The sequence below is a fragment of the Sardina pilchardus genome, chromosome 15 (assembly GCF_963854185.1).
Source record: "Sardina pilchardus chromosome 15, fSarPil1.1, whole genome shotgun sequence".
NCBI lineage: Eukaryota > Metazoa > Chordata > Actinopteri > Clupeiformes > Clupeidae > Sardina > Sardina pilchardus.
In genome coordinates, this window is record NC_085008.1 from 5,732,247 (window position 1) to 5,759,664 (window position 27,418).

At 41.3% G+C, this 27,418-nt stretch overlaps 1 protein-coding gene across 2 annotated transcripts; it reads left to right on the forward strand.

Moving 5' to 3' along the window:
* The first annotated feature begins 1,291 nt into the window (after positions 1–1,291).
* jak3 (Janus kinase 3 (a protein tyrosine kinase, leukocyte)) lies at positions 1,292–26,677 on the forward strand. Of its 2 annotated transcripts, XM_062555818.1 has the most exons (25): positions 1,292–1,408; positions 2,502–2,709; positions 3,091–3,208; positions 3,559–3,676; positions 4,392–4,537; positions 4,914–5,211; positions 6,409–6,531; positions 6,649–6,806; positions 7,103–7,214; positions 7,484–7,664; positions 7,792–7,842; positions 8,115–8,239; positions 8,750–8,881; positions 9,006–9,093; positions 9,532–9,656; positions 9,885–10,008; positions 10,195–10,346; positions 10,465–10,615; positions 10,766–10,902; positions 13,781–13,970; positions 23,519–23,643; positions 23,752–23,924; positions 24,116–24,233; positions 24,363–24,476; positions 26,185–26,677. In XM_062555818.1, the coding sequence occupies exons 1-25, from the start codon at positions 1,346–1,348 to the stop codon at positions 26,302–26,304; spliced, it is 3,450 nt and encodes a 1,149-aa protein (XP_062411802.1). In that variant the 5' UTR covers positions 1,292–1,345; the 3' UTR covers positions 26,305–26,677. The 2 variants fall into 2 exon arrangements, with proteins under 2 accessions (XP_062411802.1, XP_062411803.1); XM_062555819.1 differs by lacking the exon at positions 7,792–7,842.
* Positions 26,678–27,418: the final 741 nt, after the last annotated feature.

Sequence of the window (27,418 nt, forward strand, 5' to 3'; positions counted from 1 at the left end):
TGTGCTTGGGATGGGACTTATCAAATGATTGTCCACAGCTATGGGGGTCAGTTCAGTTTGGCCATCGTTTTGTGTTGTAGTTTTTTGTTTCAATACCTCATGATCAATACAAGGGATTAATGAAGTACAATAAATGCATTTATCTGCACTGTCATCAACATTTTTGCTTTGAGCCATTACATTGATTATGACATCAGACAGTACCTTTTTTAAGATGGAGGTGCCACACGTGCACAAGATATATTAGTATTGTAGTAGTAGCCTACAGTTAAATTTGTTGGTGTTGATTGCAAAAATGATTAAGGACATGTGTAATATACATGTGTATGAGTAATACACATGTAATGTGTAATATAATGACTATAAATAAAATAGGATTCTACAATAATATGCAAGTGACTGAGAAGCCTATTTGGAAGCACCTGAGACGTAATATCAAAAACCAACAGAGGAGGGAGCTCACATCCCATCTGATGTATTCTCCATTGCATTCCGATTTATTGAATTGGTATGAGCGTATGACATATAACAGATGTATATGACAGATATAAAAGACCTGACCAGAAAGATTGAAAATGTTAGCAGGTCTTACACAGTGTGCTAAATATATTAAAACAACAATAATGCACATCAGTTCTTACAGTTAATAGCCAAGCATCAGTCAATAGCCATTTCTATCAGGCCAGTGAAAGTTAGGGTGATATTCTTGTTAGTTGGGGCCAATAGCCTTGGTCTTGAAACCATATTAATGAAATAGAATTGCATATCCATCACTGGGCATCTGAAACCTGCCCAAAATATGCTGTCTTCGTGCAAACAGCTCTCACAAAAAAAGAGAGGCAGGCTAGAACAGTTAGACTCTTGCCCTCTTGCATTTAACATTTCTGACTTTACCATTATTTTGAAAATCTCATGTCTCTATTATTTCTACGCAAATTATCAGATTTTTTTTTTTTTTTTGTCTGATATTTTACTTTTGTCTTCATTACAGGGCTCTCAAGTTGCTTAGCGATAGTTTTACCCGTTGTTCTACAGGAACTGGTGTTAAACCACAGAATGCAACATGCCACACTACACAAGAAACCACAATTTCAGCACAGAGCTATAACCTGCAGTAGTTTCACAGATCTATTACTACTTCTATAGGTCTGTGTATTTAGAAAGTACGTCAATGCGTGTTTGGGGAGGGGATTTTATGTATGTGTGAATGTGTGCAGAACAAACCACAACCTTTTACCATCACTCAGAGGAAGGGGAAATGATAACTGATGACGCCATAATGAATTGAAGAGGAACAGGCATTGTAGATACAGGAAGCCTGGTGTCAAGTAGTCTTCACAGACACATGCACGCAAATACACACAGACACAGGATATACAGAGACAAACAGAAACATGAGCATATGACGGTAAGACATCACCATTTAAACAACAGCCAATTAAAATATCAAACATATCAAATATAGCTGTTACACCAAAATGATTTCATTGTAAGATATGGGCAAAATGGTGTATTTCCGGCAGTATGTGGTGTATTTGTATGAAGAATAAACTACTTTGTTAGATCAAGCTAAATCACTTGTGTTACACTTTAATCCAGAAAAAATTCTGGTAATTGAAACAGACAAATTAATAAGTGTGTGTGTGTGAGAGAGAGAGAGAGAGAGAGAGAGAAAGAGAGAGTGTGTGTGCGTGTGTGTGTGTGCGTGTGTGTGTGTGTGTGTGTGTACTGTATGTGTGTATGTGTGTACTGTATGTGTGTGTGTGTGTGTGTGTGTGTACATACTCATGTTGTTCCCTGAGTGTATTTCCCACCATACATTTGATAAAAATCCTTTATAAATTAGAAATGTTTATTTGATGTATTGCCAAGAACGACAGTATGTCTTGGAAAGTCCCTGAGCAGGAAGTATTAAGCCTGAGACGTACTTGCACAGTATCGTAACTCCAATTTAAACAGCAATAGGGAAGGATTAATCTCATGCTGTAGGCCTAAGCAAAAAAGTGTTATTATAGAATATACATTTATACAAATTGAGACACTGAACACATATTTACATAAGCAAGATGACGCCATGTTATTGTTTACAAGACAGGAAAAGCAGGATGGTCTCTTCCTGCCTTTTCTAGCATGTACAGTATGTAACTTCTGAATGCTATGTGTTCTGAGATGTTGCAGGAAGAAGCTTTTGTTTTGTTTTGTTTACAGTGTTTCAGTTTTTTTTAATTATTATTATAATCCCTTTGACGTCTCTACATGGCTGAAAACTGTCTCCATGTGAACTTCTGAATGCTATGTGTTCTGAGATGTTGCAGGAAGAAGCTTATTTAAAAAATAAAAAAAAAGTCACCTTAAGATTCTTTATCTTTATCGTTTTTTTTTCTCTCTCTTTAATTATAATCCCTTGACATCTCTACATGGCTAAAAACTGTCTCCGTATTAGGCTTTCTAGTCTCTCTGTTACTGACTTTTTCCTGTTATTGTCCTGTTCACTGACTTAGGCCAGCGCTTCAGCTATGGACTTGAGTGAGGAGGAAACGACCCCCCTGGTGTACAGGGACAGGGGTGGCAGCCACAGGTCCAGCTGCAGGTCCGGTCTACAGGTCAACCTCCACTTCTTCCCGGTCACCAAAGCAGAGTCAACCTTCTGCATCCCCGGCGGGCAGATCTCAGCCGAGAATGTGTGCATCCAGGCAGCAAAGACATGCGGTGAGACGTGCCTGCCTTGTCCACCCCTGCTCGTTTATTTACTACTGTAGATGTCTCTTCACTGCTGAGTACACTCAATGCAAACCAATGGAAACCAAAACAGGAAGGGAAGTCTGTGATGCTGAAATGGACAGCAATGATCAGCAAACTCCCCTGCTGGTCAGAGTTATGGAAGTACATTAGGAGCTGGAAGTGTTCCTATGACTGCAACTGTGTTTGTAGTGGACAGGCAGTATTTGGCCAATTATGATTTCACCTAATATCTATACAATGCATTTGTTACATAGTGCCATTTCGCTTGCATATAGGTGAACGTATGAGTTGTTGCCAGTTAGTGTTTGTCACTAAATGTGCATCTGTCTGTGTCTTTGTCCACATTAGGCATTCTCCCTGTGTTTCACAGTCTGTTTGGCCTGGCCTCTGAGGATCTCTCTTTCTGGTACCCACCCACACATGTCTTTAATGCTGAAGAGAGCACCGTGGTGAACTACAGAGTAAGGTAAGGTTAATGTCAATTAAACATACCTGTCATTCATCAGAGACCTGATGGATTCTGTTAAAATAACAGCACATTTAAATACATGTTGACAAAACAACTAACAATGACTACAAGTTGTCTCAGTGAACAGATTCTTGTCATTTGTCAAAATTGTCGAGTCCGAAGGTGTATGGTTTGCTCTTTTAGGTAATGCATGAAAACACTGATTAACTATGTTCAAGAAAGTCTGGTGTAAAATTATCTTCTGACAGGATTGTGTACATTCATATCTATTCAGTTGTCATCCATTACTGTGTAGACATTGCAGACATGTATTTGCCAATTTTGTTTTGCTGTTTTTGGCTCTTAAGGTATTTCTTCTCAAACTGGTTTGGCCAAGGCACAAAGACATCGTATCGCTATAGCCTTGCAAGGGGAAAAGTCAGTGCAGTACTGGACTACTGTGTCATCGATTATCTCTTTGCCCAGGTAAAAGACAACACAATAAAATTTGACAATAAAAGTTCCTCCACAGTAAGCGTACAATTATATGATCATTATCTATATGTGCAGGTGATGCATCCACCATAAATCTTAATGGCCAGTTAGACATTAGTGACAAGTATACAGTGGAAAAGCACTCAGAGAGTGCAAACCTCCGCCAAGCGAAAACATAACCGCCTCCTGGATCCAGACAGTGATACAGATCACTCCCAAAATGTAATCTTCCTTGGATCATTTCTGACCTTCCCTGAAAATCTATCCATAACCTTTTGAGTTATCTTGTGAATAAACAAACAGACAAACAAACAAACAAACAGACAGACAGACAGAGAAACAAACAAACCCCGATGAAAATCGAACCTTCTTATAATTTTATTATAATTTTAATATGCATGTATTGCAATTTGAATACATTTTTTTTTTTATAAAGTGGCTTGTGACCTGCAATTCCATTAATGCGAGAGAATCAGACCATTTCTGCAATGAGACCTAAGGGGCTGTAGTTCACAGTGATTTTAGAACAGCTTAGGAGTGTTGCTATATAGCCTTTGTCACAGAATTCTGCTTTTATTCGTATTCAATGGTTTGTACTTTCCACACCTTTCATTTCAGTTTCAGCAGTCTGAATCTAGAGGTAACTCTGTTTTTGTTTTGCGTGTCTTCTTAACATTCCTTGGTTGCCTTCCTGGATGGACTGCAGTCACGTAGTGACTTTGTGAACGGTCAGGCAGGAGTGAGACCTTCCCTCGGTGTCCAAGAAGAGTGTTTGGGTTTAGCTGTACTTGACCTTTGGTGTCATGCCAAGGAACAAGTCCTGAGCTTGAAGGACATCTGCAAAAGAGTTGGGTATGTCACGAAGCCTTGTTTAGACAGGGATAATAGATAACAAAAAAAATGGCTGAATCATCGGTTCAGTTTCGGGAGCATGTATTTAATGTAAACAGTATCTCTATAGGCACAGAAAAGTCAAAGCCAAGGCTTTCATTCTTTCAAGGGATCTTGGAGAATTTCATGTGAATCTCCCAGGTCACCACGCAGGAATTAAGAAGAAATAATATATATAGATACAAGTTACAACAAAGTAACCTGCATGCTGGGTGGTTGTGACGTCAAAACTGGTGCATTCCCAGAAATTTCATGACAGACAAACTGTTAAGTTGTTTAGATATATGTTTCGATATTTACAGTATATGGGCACCACACCTTTTGCCTTCTCCCTCAGGTATAAGTCTTGCCTGCCGGAGGCCCATCGGCAGAAGATCCAGGGCCTGAGTCGGCTGGCCCGCTATCAAATCCGCAAGACGGTCAAGCGCTTCCTCAAGCGGCTGGGCCACTGCCAGGCCAGCGAATGCAACCTAAAGCTCAAGTACCTGATGGAGCTGGCAGCCATCGAGCCCATGCTTGGCACCGAGACGTTCCAGGGCCAGGATGCCGGCTACAGGCAGGGTCAGCAGGCCACCACCAGGCTGATCCGCGTGTCCGGGGAGACAGGTGTCCAGACCAGGACAGATGAGGCTGCGGTATGTAAATGTTTTACTTGCCCTAGCCGTGGCGCGACCGGCTGGGGCACCTGCACCGCACTCCGGCTACCCGGGTTCAATTCCCGCCCCGTGGTCTTTTCCGGATCCCACCCCAGCTCTCTCTCCCACTCACTTCCTGTCATTCTCTTTCTGCTCTCTTGTCCAATTAAAGGCATAAAAAGCCCAAAAAATAATAATAGTAAATGTTCTACTTTATATTTAGGAGATATTGTGTGGAATAAATAACTGGCGATGACAATAGACTCGAAACTAACATTTTAAACTAACTGTGAAGCTGTGTGCTAATTAGGGCATCAGCACCTGTTCTGTTTGAGGAAACTCGCTGAGGAGTCACTTCCACGTTGACAGATACACTGGCAATGAGCAATGATGCACGTTACTTTTACCCAAAGCATCGGGGGAAACCAATCACATTGTGTATCTGATATAGGCGGGCCAGAGGCGAGCTAAACTGATGATGACAGCGCTGCAACTTTCAGTACACATTGGTCGTAGTACTATCCAATTGCGTCGAAGTACGGAATCAGTCAGAGTAACCATTGGTCGCAGTGTTATCCAATTGCGTGCAGTGAAATCTTCAAATGCATGCTTGGTGCTGCCCCTCGAGTTGGGCCATTACATTATTCCTGGACAGACCCTTAACCTGAAAGATTACCAGGGTCTGGATTTTCCAGGCTATAGGTTTACAATCCCCAGGTAAAGAACAAAAAGACACAAAACAGTTTTGTCCCTGCAGCCATTACACTGAGGAATAAGTCATCTATACTTTGGTGTTTATTTATTGTTGCTATTATGCTATTAACAATGTAATATTTTTCATTGTTCAAACTTTATGTATGTTTTTACAACCTAAACTATTTTTACTGATTGATGATTTAGATAGTTGACTGATGATTTAGTCATTTGTTTTTCCCATGTATGAGGACTGTAATACAAACAAAATATACCTCTTCATGAAAATAAAGTAACTTGAACTTGATTGGATTCAATAGATTATATTCAAGTTGAGAGATGAGATTACATTAGTGTACTCTCCCAAAGCCACACACAACTGGGGCACTTCATGATAACAGTAGAATTCGGTTGAAATTCAATGACATTGTGGGTCAAATCTGCAGAAGCTCTGCATTATGTTTCTTTAAACATCGGTCATTTCATGCCATTTGTGCTCCTCAGGAGTGGCATACATTTTGTGACTTCCCCAAGATCACGGACATCAGCATCAAGCAGGTTTGCCACGAGCAGGTGCCACAGGAGGGCCGTGTGGTCACTCTCACACGGCAGGACGACAGGTTTGTGGTGAGTCGAGCAGAGTAAAGAGTAGATAGATCCTAAGACGTGTGTGCATGTCAACATAATAATATGTCTTTCGGTTTGGTGGTTGCATAAAGGAGATGTATGTTCTTTTCACTCCAGGAAGTTGAGTTCCCCAGTCTGACAGAAGCCCTGTCCTTCGTTTCACTTGTTGACGGCTACTTCAGACTCACCACCGACTCAAGTCATTACTTCTGTCAGGAAGTCGCACCCCCCAGCCTGCTGGAAGACCTTCAGAACTACTGCCATGGCCCAATCACGTGAGTAGATGTAGAGGTGTCATCCTCACTTTCCTTTTAAACTCACCTTCGGCCCACTGATGCTGGACAAGATCCATAATCACTCCACCCCCTCTTTGTTAAAACATCCATGGCCACATCAAATATGGCAAAGATAATAATATTCCAGCATCAATCAGGTCATGCTTATTCAACAGTGTTGGTGGTTCAGTGAGCCCATAAGCAGTAGGATGTGGCTTTTCTACAACGGAAGCAGAGTCCTGCAGCAGACATGTGTGTGTGACGGCATGAACTTGTTATCTGTTAACATACTGTAGGCCTGAGTTTGCCGTGCACAAGCTGAAGAAGGCTGGAGCGAAACATGGCACATTTTTGCTGAGACACAGCACTCGGGAATTCAACAAGTACTTCCTTACTGTGTGTGTTCAGGTAGGGCATCATAAATGTATGCTTGCGTACGGTCACAAAGTCTGCTTTGTGACTGATGTTGGTTTTGGCTGCTTGGGTTCTTTGGTTGGCTATTCAGGCTAATGGCAGGGCCATGTTGTGATGAAGGAGGGCTTTGATGGATCCCAGGTACAACATGCAGTGTGTTTGCAAGTTGCAACTGCCAGCCAATTATGCATTGGTGTTGTATTCTATATCATGTGCAATGCATACTAATCATATACTCATGGTGAACACCGCCCTCTGTGCAGACATCTCTGGGAAAGGACTACAAAGACTGCCTCGTCGTGAGCAATGAACAAGTCACACTGGCTGGTGTCCACAATTCCTTTGTAAACCTGAAGTCTCTTGTTGAGTTCTACCAGAAAAATAAGTTTTACCTCGGAGACGATGCCATCAAGCTCGAGACAGTATGTCCTCCTCGCCCCAAAGGTACAGTATGTCTGTGTGTGTCTTGTCATTCTGTCATGTTTAACATGTGTAATTCTGTTCACAGTAGTTACAAAAAGGTAGGGATGAGTCTGACTCGTACATTCTTCAGTTGTCACGTTATCCTTAGAAACACATGACTTTGGCACTGCGACCCCGACAGAAGATGAACATTACTTGGGCAACTAAAGGCAATATTACATTCAGTTGTTTCTAGAGCTAACCAACCTGATGACCATGTGCTGTTTTTCCTTGATGTTTCTAGAGCTAACCAACCTGATGACCATGTGCTGTTTTCCTTGATGTTTCTAGAGCTAACCAACCTGATGACCATGTGCTGTTTTCCTTGATGTTTCTAGAGCTAACCAACCTGATGACCATGTGCTGTTTTCCTTGATGTTTCTAGAGCTAACCAACCTGATGACCATGTGCTGTTTTCCTTGATGTTTCTAGAGCTAACCAACCTGATCATCGTTCGTCAGAGCACCTCTGTAGAGCTGCAGGGGTCTCCGCCTCTGGAGTGTCACAAGCCCAGTCACATCCAGTTCCAGATGATCCGCTATGAGGAGCTGGAGCTGGTGCGTGTGTTTGTGTGTATATGTGCGTGTGTGTGTGTGTGTATACTGTCTATGTGTGTATGTGTGTATGTGTGTGTGTGCGTGTGTGCGTGCGTGCGTGCGTGCGTGCGTGCGTGCGTGCGTGCGTGTGTATGTGTGTGTGTTCTGTATGTGTGTGTGTGTGTGTCCAGACACACTCAGGGATCAAACCCAACACTTGCGTGTCTTGCGTTCCAGATCTTTTACAGCTGTAGCAGCATCCTCTCTGTAGGGCACACCAGAAGCCAAATATGAAGCCCATTCAAATATTATGGACGTGTGCCAAAGCAATAGCAGTCCGTTGTCATGAAAACTATCCTCATGCCACAGTGTAAACATTGTTTGCTTATACTTGCTACAGTCAATATTGACCAAATACATCAGCCTAGTTGACCGTTGACAAAGTACTTAATCGTTACCATCATCACTCGTATAAAATATAGTTTCAAAGGCTTTACCCACTAAACTTGTTTGTTTTTGTTCCACTGGCAGGGTGAAAGTTTAGGTCAAGGCTCTTTCACAAGGATTCATATGGGCCGCAAGATAGGCACCCGGGATGGGGAGAAATACGTCACAGATATTTTACTCAAAATCCTTAATGCCGATGCTAAAACCTACTGGGAGGTAAGGCACAGTTCCTTCCCCATCATTCATCACAATGAATACACCCACAAACTCAAGGCAACTGGAAGGCTGGTGGTGGTCATTCTCACGGCATGCTTTGTGTCCTCTCTTATGCCGGCTGCAGTCTTTCTTTGAGGCTGCCAGCATGATGAGCCAGGTCTCCCATAAGCACCTCCTCCATGTCTACGGCATCAGCGTCAACCAGAACAACAGTGAGTCACCGATGCACCTCAAGGAGTTAGCGGTGTGACGCAAATGTTGATAGACACACACACACACACACACACACACACTCACACACACTCGCACACATACACATACACACTCGCAGACAGCAGTGTATATACAAACAGACATAAGCATGCGCCCCTGTATCCTCTCATGCATGCAATGCAATGCAATGCAAGGCAAAACAAAGACAAAACCTGACCAAGCAATACTTGATGACTCTCAGCTGAGGACCACTAAGGTAAACACACCTCAGATGAACCGCAGTCGAGCCAGCTGACAACCTCCCCAAGCTCAGATGTGTTCTCAAGCTAACCTTCAGCTGTAAGTGCTGCTGACTCGACTGAATGTCCCGTGGCTCGTTGTCTCAAGGCGCTTGTGCATCTCAAAGTGTGTGTGTCTGTCCTCACATCACCCTGCAGATATCATGGTGCAGGAGTTTGTGAAGAGTGGTGCCCTTGATCTGTACCTGAGGAGAACTCCGTCTGTGTCCGTGAGCTGGAAACTAGAGGTGGCCAAGCAACTCGCCTGTGCCCTAAATTTTCTGGTGAGACGTCTGCGAACTCAGTGAAGTTTGCACTTTGATATTGTTCTGTGTAGAGTGAAAGGTGAAAGACTAGGGTGACCAGACGTCCCCAGTTTTGGTTACCTTTTGGTTACTCACCTTAAAGAGTGTGGTGTTCGATGTGAAAGGGTGTAAGGTGTAGCATGCCGTGTTCATTAAGTAGGTGTTTTGACATGTCTCCTGTCATGTCATGTCCTGTCCTGTGTGTAGGAGGAGAAAAACCTTGTCCACGGGAATATCTGCGCCAGAAATGTACTGCTGGCCCGGGGAGAGCCCAGCCCATTCATTAAACTGAGTGACCCAGGGATCAGTGTGACAGCGTTTGGGACAGATGGTGAGGGGGTTGAAAACAGCGTGTGTGATTTTGTGTGTGTGTGAGTGTGTGTGCGTGTGTGTGTGTGTGTGTGTGTGTGTGTGTGTGTTTATTTGTGTAGAAGAGAGAGAGAGAGAGAGAGAGAGAGAGAGAATCTGTGTGTTTACAGTATGTATGAGTGTGTGTTTGTGTGTGTGTAAAACTCAGAAAAACTGGGCAGAATCCCTTGGGTGGCACCTGAGCTGCTTGCTGGGTTGGACTCACTAGAGCTGGAGAGTGACAAGTGGAGCTTTGGGACGACTCTCTGGGAAGTCTTCAACGGAGGAAAGGTGCCCCTACAAGGCTTTGACCCCCACCAGGTAGAGCAGTAGAAATCAGCTACTGAAAAAAGGCAACTTCCCTATGTAGAATTTCAGCCATTTTGGATCCTGCATTACCAGTTAAATAAATCTCATTGGAGTTCAACGTAATTTCTAGAAACTGCACTTCTATGAGAACAACCACCGGCTGCCATCCCCAGAGTGGACAGAGCTAGCTGACCTTATCAGCCACTGCATGAACTACCAGCCCGCTCTGCGCCCATCCAGTCGAAGCATCATCCGCCACCTCAACAGTCTCATAACGTCAGGTAACCCTGACAAACAAACCTGTCATATGCTACTGGAAGACACATCAGTAACAGAGAGATGTTTTAAAATCAGGAAGAAACAAAACACAGGTCCTCCTGTGTGGAGTTTCATGTCTGACTAGGTCACCCACTGCTAAATTTCCTACGCAGATTATGAGATTCTGCATGCAGCTGGCACAACCAACAACAGCGACACCTTCTGGAGAGATCTGAGCCTGCAGTCGTACCACCCGGAGCAGACAGTGTATGAGGAGAGGCACTTGCGCTACATCTCTCCCCTGGGAAAGGTAAGGGAAGGGGGGGATGGAGAGGGCTGAGAGGCTGGTGGAGCTATGAGATGAGTTTATACGAGAGCAGGTTATTTTTATGTATTTATCAAATAAGTCTTTTATGTAGAACGTTCCTTTATTCAGAACAAAGTACAGTGTAGTGGACGGTATTTCTGCCTGTCAAAATCGAAAGATAAATTGGTGAAAGCAAAATAAGGATGAGAAAAAGGACAAATACTTCCTGGATAGGGGAAAAAGCTAACATTCCATCTGTCCAGTGCAAGGTAGAAAGGTAGAAGTATGATAAAAGGACACCATGAATGCGAGGCTTATTTATATAGCACAGGTCATACACAAAAGCCATTCAATGTTCAAAAGAATGGAGGAAACAGGAGGAAATGATGGAAGAGAATTGTGCCTCTGACACATTGTTTCCCAACCTTGGGGTCGAGACCCCATGTGAGGTTGCCTCAAATTCAAATGGAGTCGACAGAGATATTGGGTATCTTACAATTGACCCCATTATATCCAAGCCAATGTTTTGTGACAAAATAGGGTCACCTGCCAAAAAAAGGTTGGGAGCCCCTGCCCTTAGAGGAAGCACCTGTGCTTTTAAATAACCTCACTGCAGACAGTGAGACAACTACAGGCCCTAACCACTAGATGGCACTAAGCTTCTGTCTGTCCAGCAGCACTTGTTGCCTCCCATCATCTATGGCCTCCCATGAGTTGTACGAGTACGATCAAAGATTATAAATAGATAGATCCTGCCCCAAATCCACATTCCTAACTCTATAACCAATTCTGAGCTATGGCCATAAACTTCAATGGAACAATTGCTGCCTCTGCTCTGCATAAAGGGGGATTTTGACCCCTCCTCGGGTTCCCGGAAGTGGCTCCTGATGAAATATCTTGCTCAGCCATTTTGGTAGAGATGTTCACCTATCTTTGCAGATCCAGGTGTTAATTGAAGCTAATTACCTATGGCAAATTGCATTGCAAGTTAGCTCTGGGGTAGCAAAAATCAAAGTTAATGTATTGAGGGTCAAAAACAAGCGAACAAAACATCTGCATTTCTGATGTCTTTGTCCCCGCGAGAGTTAAACAGGTGCGATAATTCAAAATCCCCCTGTTTTTTTCCCATAGGTAAGATACCAGACTTCCTTGGACAAAGATAGATAAGTAAGATACTGTAGGTTTTTTTGTAGCCCTACTTCAGAGGTCTATTAGCGAGAGGGAAGATGGTTTGGAATAACACATGGGAGGATATATTATTTGGGAGAAAAAAAGATGCACACAGTACATGAAAATATCAATAAAGTATCAAAGACTAAGACACTCTCCATATATCTATGGAGGACTGGTGTGGGAGCTGGGTCTGTTGCTGGGTTTTGTAATGAGCTGTGTTCCTGTAGGGGAATTTTGTCGGCATGGAGCCTACTAAAAAGTAGTCTACCGGTAATAAATCTGTATCAGGTGAAGTTGTAGTTCTTCAAAGCTTTATTTTTATGACCCCTGCTGTCTGTTCATTACATACACTGTGATCACGTTTACCACTGCTACCTCAAGATCCATTAAACTATCTGTCTATCAACAACTTTTAAACTACAGTATCTGTCTAACACTCATTAAACAATCTGCCTAACAACAGCTATTTAAAACAATACCAATATACATTCATTAAACTACTGCCTATCAGCATGCATTAAACTACTCTATCAACAACTTTTTTTGTACCCACTTTTTATTGTATTGGTGGGTTAAAGGGACACTTCACCGATTAGCATTGCGCTTGGACTTCCTGCTTTCAATGATGTAAAAATCATCATTTTACATCATTGAAAGCAGGAAGTATATTCATGGGTTTCATTGAAATCCGTATTTCTCCCATCTCAAGGCAAACTGAGGGAATGATGCATGACCATTCAAAAACATGACTGGTTTTCTAAAGATACAAAGCTTAATGCCAATCGGTTAAGTGTCCCTTTAACAACATATACTGTATGAGGCATTGTAAGAATAGAGATACACCTACCCATACATAGTTCAAGAGAAAGAATCTATCGACACCTTATGGATGTTAATAGGTAGATTGTTTTAAATGGCTGTTGATAGGCAGATTGTTTAAGGAATGTTCAGTTTAAAAGTTGTTGATAGACAGATAAATGAATGTTTATACTTTAAAAGTAGTTCGTTTAAAAGTTGAATGTGGATAGTAGGCCTACATACTGATGGGTGCACACATAGCCTACTGTGAAAACCTAAATCTACAAGCCTACCTTCTTCCTTCATCCCCTAATAGTCTTCAGCACAATGAGTGCGAGCGCGAGCTCATCAGATTCAGCAGTCAGCTATCTATTCCTCTTCAGGCTTGCAAGAATGTCTGTGTGGTCGTGTCATCCTCCATCTGAAATAACTGAAATACAGTAACAGCAAAACCATATGAATATAATCCTTAACTTAAAAAAAAAATTAAAAAAAACTCAAATCACAAAACTACTGACACACAGAAGAAGAGGAAACCTAAACTATTGAAGCATGAAAAGTCATTCTATTACACAAGGGTTACCCTAAATCTGATTGACTCGCCTGCATCAAGAAATATACAGATTACAAATTAGAACGATCGGGCACATGAGGCACATCTACAGTAGACTTTTAAACGGTCTACTTTTACACTAACTTTCATTAAACTATGCAACCACAATATAGACCTAGCATAGCAACACCATCTCTGCATTATCTGTTTTAACTATACATGATATTTTGCATCACAATGTTTGCATTTTCATGTAGGCCTACTCGTAATTCGCCAAACAACAAATTCATAGCAAATTTTACATTTGTCTAAGGCTCGTTTGGGTATTCCCAGGCTAAATTATCTGCGTTCAAACAGGGAAATTTCGGTAGCGTGGAGCTGTGCCGCTACGATCCATTGGGAGACAACACTGGAGAGCTCATCGCGATCAAGAGGCTGCAGTCCAACAAGCAGGGCAACCTGGCAGACTTCCGCAGAGAGATCGAGACCATTAGTTCCCTGCACTGCGACTTCATCGTCAAGTACCGGGGAGTCTGCTACAGCATGGGTAAGGACACATGACACATCTCCATTCGCTTACTTGAGCACTGCTGGTGCTGATGGGGTTTTGATTGAATTTGTTGGAAACTTTGAAAGTTTCACAGAGCAAGGCCCGGGGGTAGGCCTATCACAAAACAGATGCTCCAGACAGTGCCGCCACTTGTGCGTGGGGCAGCAAGGGGCGTTGAGGCATCATTTGGTCAATAAACTTGACTTCAAACTGCTTTTCATTCTTCCGAACGTTACAATATTAAGATACAGCAACAACATGGTACATGTAATGATTATATGGATCTTCTTCTCAATCTACACTATGCAGCAAATATAATTTCAACGTTATGCTAGGCCTACTCCATTTAATTTGGAACGCATCTTGAGTGCACACGAGATGGAGAGAGACAAAGCTGCCTCGTCACTGTTGATAATTTATATCTCCTTTTGGATATAAGAAACTTTTTTAGTCCTCTGTGTCTTTCTTCAAGTTCCGTTTGGTTTACCAAGTAAAACTAGCTGAGGAGACAATTATCGTTGCTGCAACACACCGTCAGGTGTCATGTACAGTAGTTGCAGTCACATAGCCGTATCTACCACAGAGGTCTCCGACTCCGACATTTTTTTCTTCATTTTCATTTTCTTCAAGTTTCGTTTCATTAATTAAGTGAAAAATGCCGACGAGACCATTATCCTTGCAAGAATGCATCGTCAGGTGACACGTAGGCTCTGACATGTCAAAACGAATGAGAAAGCTAATGGTTAAAGATGCAATAGGGTCAACTGGTGCTTATCTGTTCTGGATATGTTATACTGAAATTCAGTGGAGGTGCACCTAGCTAACCTGCACTGAAAATTACGCTATATTACTGTTATATGATGGATATTTCATGTTGTGAGGGATATTATCTAAGCATGGCCCAAACATTGTCAAATGATATCAGCTATTGGTTATTTAGACAAAGGAGGCAGGAGAGATACATTGACACCCTGACACTGGTACAGCCTTGATTGTGAGAAGGCACTTAAACAGGCTGCACTCACTGTGATTTGGAAAATGGACTATAACATAAAGAGTGGCCTTAGCCTTTGTGAAATGGAATTGGTGAGTCCTCAATAATTAATTTCCTTAATTCACTTTTAATTACAAACAGAAAATGTCTAGAGAGCAGCTTAATAGACTGGATGGATATGGATCAGAGTGTGCCTTCAGGGGGCATAAGTGATAGCGGTGTGGTGGTACAGGCTCTTGTGCCATTTTAGACAGTTCAATAGCTGTTTCACACACACACACACACACACACAAAGAAAAAACAGCCACTGCTTTAAAGCCAGATGGGCTGAAAGAGGTGACATATTTGTGAACCACCGCTCCCCAAGAAGTTTTTTTTTCTACATTAAAACTCATAATGAATCATTAATTATGAGACATTACATTGTATGCCCATAAGTAGACCTGCACAGCATTCAATAATGAATATGATATTCAATAATGAAATCATTATATTGGATAATAAACGTGCAGTAAGCACAATTTAAGCAGTAAGCAGGATAAAAAGTATCCTAGCAATTTTATGCTTTACATGGAGTCTAAAGTCAGAGATACACTTAAGTGTAGCATGGGGCAATGGATTTGCCAAATCTGAAAAACACTTCACATTCCTGCCTCCCAGTAATAATCAGTCTGCTGTCACCCATGCACATATCAAATATGCATTTCTTGGTTTGCTTATATCTAGTTAGCCAGTTTGTTGTAGCCATGTAGACCAAACTTTGTTTGTAGTCAGATGTCATGCTGTTCAGATAACCTGAAATATATGTGTAATGGATAATCGTATGTCCACTGTTGTACTTTGTAGCCAAGTATGTACTATTAGAAGAACACCAGACAGAAGAGGAGATTAAAGCATACACTTTGTTCCATAAACTGACCTTAGACCACAATCAGTATACCCAGATGGCAAAACTGCACAGGGACGGAACTGGGCCACATGTACTGTACCACAACATTCGGCACGGATCTTTATAATGGACCTGATCCGGCGTCCAAACGCACATCGGTCCAAAATTGTTTTGGATCTGTTTGACGGATTTGCGGCAGATATGAACTTGCACTCGTCCAGGTCCGTCCCAGATAGCAAAACACACCTACCACGCCATCCGGCACGGATCTGAATAGTGGACCTGATCCGACGTCCAAACGCACATCGGTCCAAAATTGTTTTGGATCCGTTTAACTGATCTGGTGGCAATAAGGGCTGAGACTGCTCCCAACAAACAAGATAACGTCCCGGCGATGATTCAGAGCTTTTTAAAAAACGTATTTTGTCACTGCGACGTAAAAAGAGGAAAAATCGAATTTCACCCAACTACCCAAGTCAATCTATCACGAAGCGTGTGGCGTTAGGATTCTATTTATGTGAGTGAAATAGCTATCAACGTTGTTAAGCAGTAATCGGCATGCAGTAATGATATACAATTAAGCCTATCGTCTACTATTTCAATTCACGCACTTCTTACCTGAGGGTGCGGCTTGGAGATTGATGATCACGTCCAGATGATTATTCAGCTGATTAGTTAGCTGGATATTTATACCCGGTTAGGTCTAATACTTTCACGACTACGGTGTATTTCCCCCCTAATAAATTACTAAGTCAATGGTCATATCTGGTAATGTTGTTGTTCAAAACATCAGTGGAGTAGGTTAGCCTATAAGCTAAAATATCCCAACCACATTGTTTCAAAATTCAAAACTAATATTTGCAATGCATGCTGGGAAGCAGACAAAGCAAACAAACAAGCAAACAAAGTAGGCCTACACAAAATATAATTAAAGTTATCAGAGACTGTCTAGGTTATATTTTATATCTAAACCATGAGGTTTATAAAGTCATAAAATTGTGATAAGCATCCTTAATTCTTCTGCAAAGTTTTTTATAGTGGTGACCAGTTGGGGATGTTGTGAATGTCTGCTTAAAGTCATATGTGATATGGGACCTGCATTGCAGATCCGTACCACACACAAGAAGCGGACCCGTACCACACATAAGAGGCGGAACCGCATTGCAGATCCGTACCACACACAATAGGGCTCGGGCACACGACTTGCATTCTAGGAATATTGCCGCCATGTTGGTAGCGCACTGAACGTGATGTCCATTCATTCAGATGCAGAAGACAAGAAGCAGAAATATAGTATTAGCTGTGCTGTGCCCGCAAAGTTTTCACGTCATGATCCCAAGCCCTATAAGCGGACCCGTACCACACATAAGAGGCGGAACTGTATTGCAGATCCGTACCACACACAGTAAGCGAACCCGTACAGGTCCGCTTCTTGTGTGTTGTACGGATCTGCAATACGGGTCCGCTTATTGTGTGTGGTACGGGTCTGCTTCTTGTGTGTGGCAGAGCCATAGAGAGAGCAGAGTGAGTTGCGACACGCTTTGATGTCGCCGCCACGCGATCAAAAGTTCCAAAAAACCTGCGCTGAATGGCTGAATTCCAGGAGGGTGGGATGTACTTCTAGATGCTGGAAGGTGTAATAAATTAACTCATTAACTACTGACCAAGAGATTGGCTGTAAATAGTTCCAAAAGTCCTATAACGAGGAAATAGCCTGGAAAAAGCACTGCCATTTTTTCCTACGGAGGTCTATGGGAGTGTCGCCACTCTGTTTTATCTACCGCTCTGTTGTGTGGTATACGGATCTGCAATTCATGGGTTTCATCAGGTCCCTTTCCACAGGTGTATAAAGTGAAGCACCTTGATTATCAATTCAGACTGCATGGTGATTGATACACCTGTGCAAAGGGACCTGATGAAACCCATGAATACGGGTCTGCCTCTTGTGTGTGGTACGGGTCTGCTTCTTGTGTGTGGTACGGATCTGCAATACGGGTCCTTTTATTGTGTGTGTGTGGCACGGGTCCTCTTATTCTGTGTTGTACGGATCTGCAATACGGGTCCGCCTCTTGTGTGTGGTACGGGTCCACTTCTTGTGTGTGGTACGGATCTGCAATATGGTTCCGTTTATTGTGTGTGACACGGGTCCGCTTATTCTGTGTTGTACGGATCTGCAACACGGGTCCGCTTATTGTGTGTGGGCCACATCTGGCCCACAGTCAGATACCGTAGGTCCGCTACATACGGATCTAAAGGCTTTCATGCGGATCCGGCCCAAAGGAAATTGCTATCTGGGGTGTCATTACTAGAACTAGCACTGTTAGAATGCACTATTCTTTGCTTCTCAAGACCCCTGCTTCTCCAAACCTCTGTCTCTGACTCAGTCTCTGTAGAGACTAAAACATTGTTTCAGTTTGATGTACAGTACGCTGTTGTTACAGTAATTCTTGAGTTTGGTTTCCTTTTTGTCTTTGTTTTTAAAACATATTTCACAAACAACTAGTGGTTTCCGCTGTCTGAGTCTGCATGGTAGAACATGTGATAGATGAGGAACATGGCAGATTCAGTTGCCTTTTGGTTCTGTGCAAAGGGGAGGATACAATTATTTTTCATTATAAAATCATCCAGTTCTTACAGAGAGACAGTAACTAGTTCTGATATATTTCTACAGGTCATTATTCTGTCTTTGTTGCATTTCATTACCTATTAGCATAATCATTTCACTTTCAGGAATCACAATTTCCCCCTCAATGAATGACTTATTAGCATGAACAATGCTGCAGTGTAACCGGTGACCGTCAAATGTTCCGTTGAGTGTTCCATTCGGTTAATTTTAAAAAGAAAATAAGCAAAAAGAAAACAAGTCTACTTCTCTAACCATTGGCAGTACTATGAAATTATTCAGGTAGCCTACTTAAAATATAAGCTTTTTCAAAAAAAAAAAACTCTCCGAAGTCCGAGGAGAAGTGCAAACATCAGTTGAGCAGCCGCAAGCCGCACGAGAGGAAGCAAAGAACTGCATGCATAAGATAAGAGATTAAAGATAGTAAAATTACACTGAAAAAAGTTTTTGGCTCCGGTTAAAAGAAGAATCAACATTTAATTTGTTGATTTTCAAGGTAGAAAGAAAGGCCTATCATAAAGGCCACAGCCTGCTGAAAACACATGGGTCTATTATTTTGTCTGTGTGATGGTAGCCTAATTGGATGGATTTTATTTTTTACTTGGCTATTCTAGATATTCAAAAAGGCTTATGTACTACTGTGCCGCAGAGATCATGTAGTGTGTGAAGGTTGGTACATGAATGCTACAGAACATCTGAATGAGTCTAATTAGTAACCTATTATAATCAAAAAATAATATAAACAGAGGGCACAGTGTTGTGCTCTCAGTAGAGAATGGTCACATGGGCATGGTAAATGTTGCGGTCAGAGTTTGTCTGTCCTTCAACTACTGTAGGTTATTGGTTTTCCATAACTCTGGTTTTTGCTAACCAGCAGTTTGTCAGTCAGCTCTTTATTTTGCTTATAACTCTCACTGGTCTATGCTTCAATAGCCAATGTCTTGGGATACATATTCAAACTTCATGACATTTGATATTAGTGTCACATTCTTTGGACAGATGAAACACAGGAGGAGATGCTCAATCAGCAATGAAATAGCCATTGATGTGCAATGCATGCAGTGTGGCATTAGTTGGAGTGGTTGGCATGTGTCTTTGTATGGTACTTTGATGTGGGCTCTACAGAACTCACATTACTAAACTGTTTTTTACAAGGCTAGTGTGATTTATAAAAGTCTCTATCTGAGGTCCAGGCTTTGTATAACATTATGATTCCCTGTTGTTTATAACTTAGAAACAGTTGGGTATCATGCATTGCATTGGTCGTTATGAGAAGTCACCCACCAGTAGAACAAAGAATTGAAGAGTTTGGTTCCAAAACTCTATATCCAGTGCCGCTGCTGGCCATTTCAGTACCCTAAGCATAATTCTCAAAAACCCAAAGTTAAATCAAAGACCTATAATTTACACACCGTTACTGTGTGTTTTTAAAAAATGATTTGAATTTGAAATGTTGCTGATATCTGAATAGAATGCATTTCAGTCAGCTCGGCATATCATGTGTTTCATGTAAATGCTTGGAAGACGAATGATTGAAGACTCACCGATTCCATGTGCGTAGTGGTGGGAGCAGCAGCACTGATTTGAATGACTTTGGAAATCATTTTTTTACATTTTGTTTTCCAGTAATTTCAGTAGCCTAACCTAAAACTATTCGGCTGTTGTTCTTTGAGTCATCTTCACTCAATCAAAACTACACTTTCAGGTAATGTCAACTAATTTGACATTAACTGAAATACACAACTAAATGACATGACTTTTTAATGTTTTTCAAAAAAATGGAGATACATGCAGTGTAGTGTTTTGGAACCAAAATGTTTGATTTAACATTGGAAAAACTGTGCAGTACATGTAGTTCGTTCTGCTTTGACCAAAATACTCACTGTCAGTGTGTGAAAGGCAAGTAGCACTTCTCTGTGCACCAGACCTAGCCTATAATTACTTCAGTGAACAGTACAAGGGGCTCTGCCTCCTTTTCAGCTGTTCACACCCATGTACTGAAGAAATGAAGCTTGATTCTCTACAGACTTGGTGGGCCAGACAAACCTGCAGAGCAAAATCAAATAAAGGTTCTCTCAGATGTATAAAAACAACAGTGTGTGCCTAAATTCAGACAAGCGTTCAGCCACTCACACACACACACACACACATTCTCTCACACACACACACACACACATACACACACACACTCACTACTACATCAGACACAGTTGGCTGCTTAAAAATGCTAACCCTGTGTCTTACTCTGTACCACAATTATTTGATATTATTAGGCTATTTTAAGGCAGAATTGTTCTTCAAGCTTGTACGTTTGTATACAGCTCAAATTAAATTAAGTGCTGAATTCTGCCTTGTAGACATACTATCCTATCTTGAACAGCTTTTGATTGGCCAGAATAAAATTCCTGTCTCATTCGATTTTTGCCATTGCATGTGAAGTGTTTGTCGGGATAAGCAAACACACACTTTGTATGCTTTTCAACGAGGCGCAGGTCATAGAGAGGTTATTAAAAAGGAAGGAACTGCACATTCTGTTTGTTGATGCAATGGACATTTTTAATTTGACAATCACTGTGTCTCAATTGGTGCATTTCTGCACTTAAAATACTTAATTTCAGTGCGTGAGGGCGTTCACACTGAAACTTCGAAAACTTCGAACGACATGAAGGGCACTGCAAGTCCCCAGATGGTGCACTCATAACGGTCAAAAAGTTGAGTGTGGAACGATGGACACTTTTCGCCCTTAACGGACGCCATCTTGGGTATATAACGGAAGGGGAGGGAGTATTTTCAAACTCGAATAAATCACGGTAGAGAAATCTGATTCAGCAGCAGTGGAAAACACAATTTACAGAGGTACAAGCAAGTTACAACATAAACTGTTCATGTTTTGACACAGTATGACCATGTCACGGTCGAATTGAGGACACCAATAAAATCATATTTAAACGTTACGATCGTCATTTCCGTGAAGTGCACGGAGGTTAGCGTTTGATATGAGACGACACTATTCTGTTAAAATGTGCACACTATGCCAGTAAGCACACAGGGCACATAGGGTGCTGCACGAAAGTGTACTCACGGAAGTAGTCGGTTTGAGATAGAGTGAATGTTCCGGTTGTGCAGCCATGTTGAAACTGTGTGCGGTCTTTGTAGAAACAGAGTGTGCGATTTCTTCACTTTCTTTTTCACTTCTTGTTATGTGAAATGACACAGTTGGCCTGAGATTGCCAGTGGGAGGGGGAAAGTGGGGAGTGATGAACAAACTGAACACCAACATGATCTTATTGCTTGTATTTTACTCCATGATTTTAGGGAGCATTTAACCCCAAAAGCTACATACATGTAGGCTATTAACAAACATAAAACATAAAGAACTAGATCAGGGGTGGTCACACAAGGGCCAAACAGGGTAAGACAGGGTAGGGGGGCCCAGGATTCCCCTCAGGCTTCCAGTTTGGCGACAGTTGATGGCCTGTCTGTGACATATATGGAGCTTGGCCTTAAGTTTAGAGAGGTTACTAGGGTTCACTCCAAATAATGCCGCAACTTCGTTTTGCGGAACACCAGCTTGAAGTTGCCCTATCACAAGGGCCCTGTCCAGATCAGTCATGGAATGGCAAATGGCATGGCCATTCTTGGAGTAGACAGTTGCTGCGTTTACATGAGAGCTTTAATTCCGAATAAAACCAAGTTAAATCGGAATAAAAGTTAATTCCGCTTTAAAAGAGACCATGTAAACGCTTATTCCGCTTGAAAATGATTATTCGGAATCAAACTTAATTCCGATTTAAGTGGTTGGTTTATTCCGATGTTAAAGCGGAATTAACTCCCCTCCTTGATCATGTAAACCTTTATTCCGATTAAAAGTTTATTCCGTTTGTTTGGCGCATGCTCGTACAAGGAGGAAGAAGAAGCGCATGCTCGTTTCATCACTAATTCGGCTCCGTCTTCTTCCCCCCTTCTCCGACAGTCTTCTCCTCCTCAGCTAGCAAACGTGAAGCTTGACAATATTCTCGAGCTGCTGGTTAAATAGTAGGCCTATTATCAGAATTACTGTGAAACCCGTTTTCATTATGTTATTGTCCATGCTGTTACGTTAACCCGAGATGACAAAAAAGTTGCTAGCCAGCTAAAGTTTGTTTTCTTCCGGTAGACCTTATTAGGCCACGTTCATGCGCCGCCTGTCCAATCGGAACCCTTCCCGACCCCCAGACGTTCAGCGGAATACAATAAAGCATAATTAACGTATGTTCCATGTAAACGCCAATTCGGAATTATTATTTCCATGTAAACTCGAAGGAGAATATTTTAATTCCGATCTATTTAATTCTGAATAAACTAATTCGGAATTAAAAACATCATGTAAAGGTGGCCACTGTCTGTAGCTGTACTTACAGTAGGGCCCATGCAGGTGTTTCCAATCAGGTGTCAATCAGGCACCTGATTGGCAGCATCTGGGGTTACCAGAAGCTCATGTTGAATGCTTTGCGACGACTTGCAACAGCTCGCAGTGAGATGCAACATTTCATTCACACTGCTGCAACTCCTTCTGCCACCAACTGGATTTTCATGGACTTTTGTGTTTTGATCACCAATTGAAATACATAAATGAAAATAAATTCTGTTGCAATTAGTTTTGGGTCAGACCTTACTTCACCTGGACTACCGTAATTTCCTGACTATTAGCCGCGGCTTATACACTGATTTTGCAAGATTTCTTTAGCCAAGAGGTTAATACACAGGGACAGTAGATATGGTATCAATATGGTTTTATTTCTTTTAACTTGCATAAAACACTGTCCTGCGGCTTATACACAATGCGGCCTATATGCGGGAAATTACATAAGCTGTTAGCTAAGTTCAAAAATCCTTATACATTTATGCTATAATGGAGAGGATATTCTGCTCTGCTCTTTTTAAGTTTAAAGAAAGGAATCATAATTTTAATCCCAAGAAGACAGTATGTTGGTGAACGTTTGCAAATAATGGAAATGCATGCACTAACATTTATCCCTACATCTGCTTTATCCTCTCAGGGCGTTGCAGCGTGAGCCTGGTGATGGAGTATCTGCCCCATGGAAGTCTGATAGGTTATCTTGAGAACAGACCCTCGAATGTCAACCACAGGAGACTCCTACTATTTGCATCTCAGATCTGCAAAGTAGCTCATAAATCCACACACATCCTCACAATCTTGTAAGCTTTAGTTGTTTAATAACTGAAGCCTTTGAAAACAATTAGAATAATTACACTATCTCTGCTTTCACAGGGAATGGAGTACCTTCAGAGTATGCGACTGATACACCGGGATTTGGCTGCTAGGAATGTGCTGGTGGCCAGTGACATACTTGTGAAAATAGCTGATTTTGGCCTGACCAAGATCATACCTTATGACAAGGAGTATTACAAAGTGTCCCAGCCGGGCCAGAGTCCCATTTTCTGGTGAATATCTTTCAAGAATTAAATGTCATACCATGTATCTGTTTAACTAGTTCTACCTGTAAACGTGAAAAAAGTCCTGAGGGTTTGAAATGCAGCACAGCAGGAAAAGATAGACTAGTTCTGGAGACAAAATGACATAAAACTGGAGACAGTGAGATGGGGCATATCACCTATCCTTTGCTAAAATGCAGGTATGCACCCGAGTCCATTAGCGAGTCCAAGTTTTCACACAAATCAGACGTGTGGAGCTTTGGGGTCGTTCTACATGAGCTGTTCTCCTACTGCGAGCTCAGTTTGAATCCCAAAAAGGTACTGCAATTTCTCTAAACTCCCTTTATCTTTAATATTCAATTGTTTCCTCAATGGCCAAATCCATAAAGCATTATACAGTACAGATTGGTGCAGAGACGTCCGAGTAATTTCCCATGTGTTGTAAAGCTTTGCATGCAGGGAATTGGCAGTGACATACAAGGGCATTGCACCTCGATGCATCTTTTCAACATACTCAAAGACAAATGGAGGTTGCCAGCTCCACCATTTTGCCCACCAAAAGTGAGTAAACGCTCAAACACATGTGTCTACATGACACAATCAACTACATGACAAGCACTTCATCTGTATAATTTAGAGTAAATGTATTGCACCAGTTGAATGTGTTCTTGAATGTATTCATGTCTGCAACATGTAGGAGTACTAAAAAACTGAAAGGGCCACTCACTCATGATTGTTTTTTATTTTAATTTAGGCTTATTATTAATTAGTATCAGTAATCCTGCATGTCATCCACTTTCCAAATTCAGTCAATCATTAAGCGCAGGATTTAGTGTTCTGATATTGAATCATCAGCCGCAATTTTCCATTTTAAGTCAGTGAGTTTCTATTGCATTAATATGGAAGCAAGAATATTGGATGGTTTATGGCTGAAGTCAAGCCAGGTCAAGGCCACCCATGCTTACTATTTATCTAGCTTTATTATTACAGTGCATGCAAATGCACTGTACTGTTTTTCCTAGGCTTCTTATAGTTACAGTGCATGCAAATGCACTGTACTGTTCTTCCTAGGCTTCTTATTATTATTCCGCTGATCGATTTTTCTAACCGCAATTTCTCTTCAACCGTTTAACTTAGAAACTTCATTCAAACTCTGTAACGTAGGTATTCTAATGGATCGGGTTGCTATGACTTTTCAACTTTGTAACTTTTATACTTTTTGAACTATTAAATAAAAACTATTCAACATTTCCCCATAGACTTAACATTGGCCTCTAAGACATCACAATCAGGTCGTTGAGCAATTAGAATCTTATGCCAGGTGGCCAGCACCACCTGCAGCAGCCCTCTCTCTCTCAGGCTTTAAGCATACAATCTCTCTGTGAAGACTACATATCCTGTTAACTGTTTCCTCTTTCCACAACTGTTTCAAAATAAAAGTCCTCACTGCAATAATACACTATTAAATCATTTAACCACTGAAACTACTCAACTATTTAACTGTTCAACCATTCCAACTGTCAGTTATCATCAACTATGCCTCCAGTCAACTAAATGAAACCTCCATGTACCTAGCAACCAACATAGCAACCATTAAAACTAAGCGTTTTTGACAGTTTCCATAGCAACCAACATGATTATACTACAGTAACTTCTTTATTCCTGATAGTGGGCACCATGGATACCCTAGCAACTACTGTTTCAAAACAAAAGTCCTCAATAGCAAGTTAGCATTGTTAGCATGGTTAGCATTGTTAGCATTGTTAGCATTGTTAGCATAGTTAGCATTTTTAGCATAACTGCTAAAAATGATTAGCTAAGTTAGCTAATCAACCTGGTTAGCATTGTTAAGATAGTTAGCAATGTTAGCATAGTTAGCATTTTTAACATTACTGCTAGAAATCATCAGCTAAGTTAACTTATCAACCTGGTTAGCATTGATAGCATAGTCAACATTTTAGAATACCTGTTAGAAATCATTAGTTAAGTTAGAACAGGAATGTTTAAGCTTTAAAATGTCTACCTTAACACCATCAACTCTCTTTAAACTATGCAACCACCATGTTTACCCTAGCTACACCTTAGTAGCCATATCTACATTTTTTTGCATTTTCATGCACTGGTAATTCCTTGGAATTGCATTTCTAGTTTATATTAGTAGCTTATCAGTAATCCATCATTTATCACAGTCAATTAATGAGTTTCTATTGACGTCAAGCCATGCTGAATCCATTGTATTTGAATAAACTGCATGGTGTTTCCTTCCCAGGTTTACAGCATAATGATGAAATGCTGGGCTTGGGAGTCGGAGGAGAGGCCATCGTTCTCCAGCCTAGCGGAACTGGTTGAGGACACCCTGCAGGAGGACAGGGATGGCTTCAAAGGTTAATAGTCCTTTGGAGTGCCATTGCCTTTGGTGTTGGTGGCAAATTCCATCACCTGTACATTCATGCATTCAATTTTAACGCATGAGAATCACAAAGAATATATATGCTATTTTTGTATTTTTGTGTCCAACTGACAAATTTTCTGATAATTGCCTTCGAAATACAGAGATTTTTGACATGAGAAAGTGTTCAGACCTTGCCTCTGTTTCTGCATGGTCTGAAACTGACTGAACAACAGTGCTAGTGCATTTACACATAGCGGACTGCCACGCCATGCTTACATATCAACTGGTCTTCTGTAGAATATATCACTGATTTATACATGGGTGGAATTGTAAAAGAGAAAAGCATTTGCAATAAAGTGTGGAATGTGAACTGTGGCTCAAGCAAACTTGTTACTCCTACATGATTTATTAGCAGGAAACCTCAGTGAATTAATTCTAAAGTTACTCCCAACACTTGATCAGTATCTTCAGCAAGACAAAATGTTACTTTGGACACAGACACATACGTAAATCCATAAAGACAAAGACAAAATCAACAGACATACAAGCCCACTATCGTTCTAATTATATTTATGATGACACTGTGTCCACACTGTGTTAAGATTTCCACGGCAACCTTGGAATGCACGCTCACATTTGTTATACATTACGTTCGACTGGTTGATAAGTCCCATGGGGAGATAAGCATGTTTTATTTGTACGGGGCAAACACATACCAGACTGGAAGGACAGATCCAGCCTTAGAACATACAAGCTAGAAAGTGTAGCCTAATCCACCAACAAAGGAAGACAAATCCTCAGGCTTTGTGGGTGCTATGATTTAATGTATTTACTCTCCTCCTACAGATTGCTGCTACTTAGTCAAAGTATATGTTGAGCAACCTTGAATGAATCACTATGTTGATTAGAATGAGTAATTCCTAGATGCTCATAATCTGACTGCAGTTGACAAAAAGCTTTTATTGGTCAAACGAACATTCCACATTGTGTGGCCCTACCCAGAACCACTGTTCTTGATCAACCAGTTAAAATAAACAGACGTAAAAACACTTAAAATGACATAAAAACATACATTAGCAATCTCTACCATTCATAATAACAAAAAAAATCA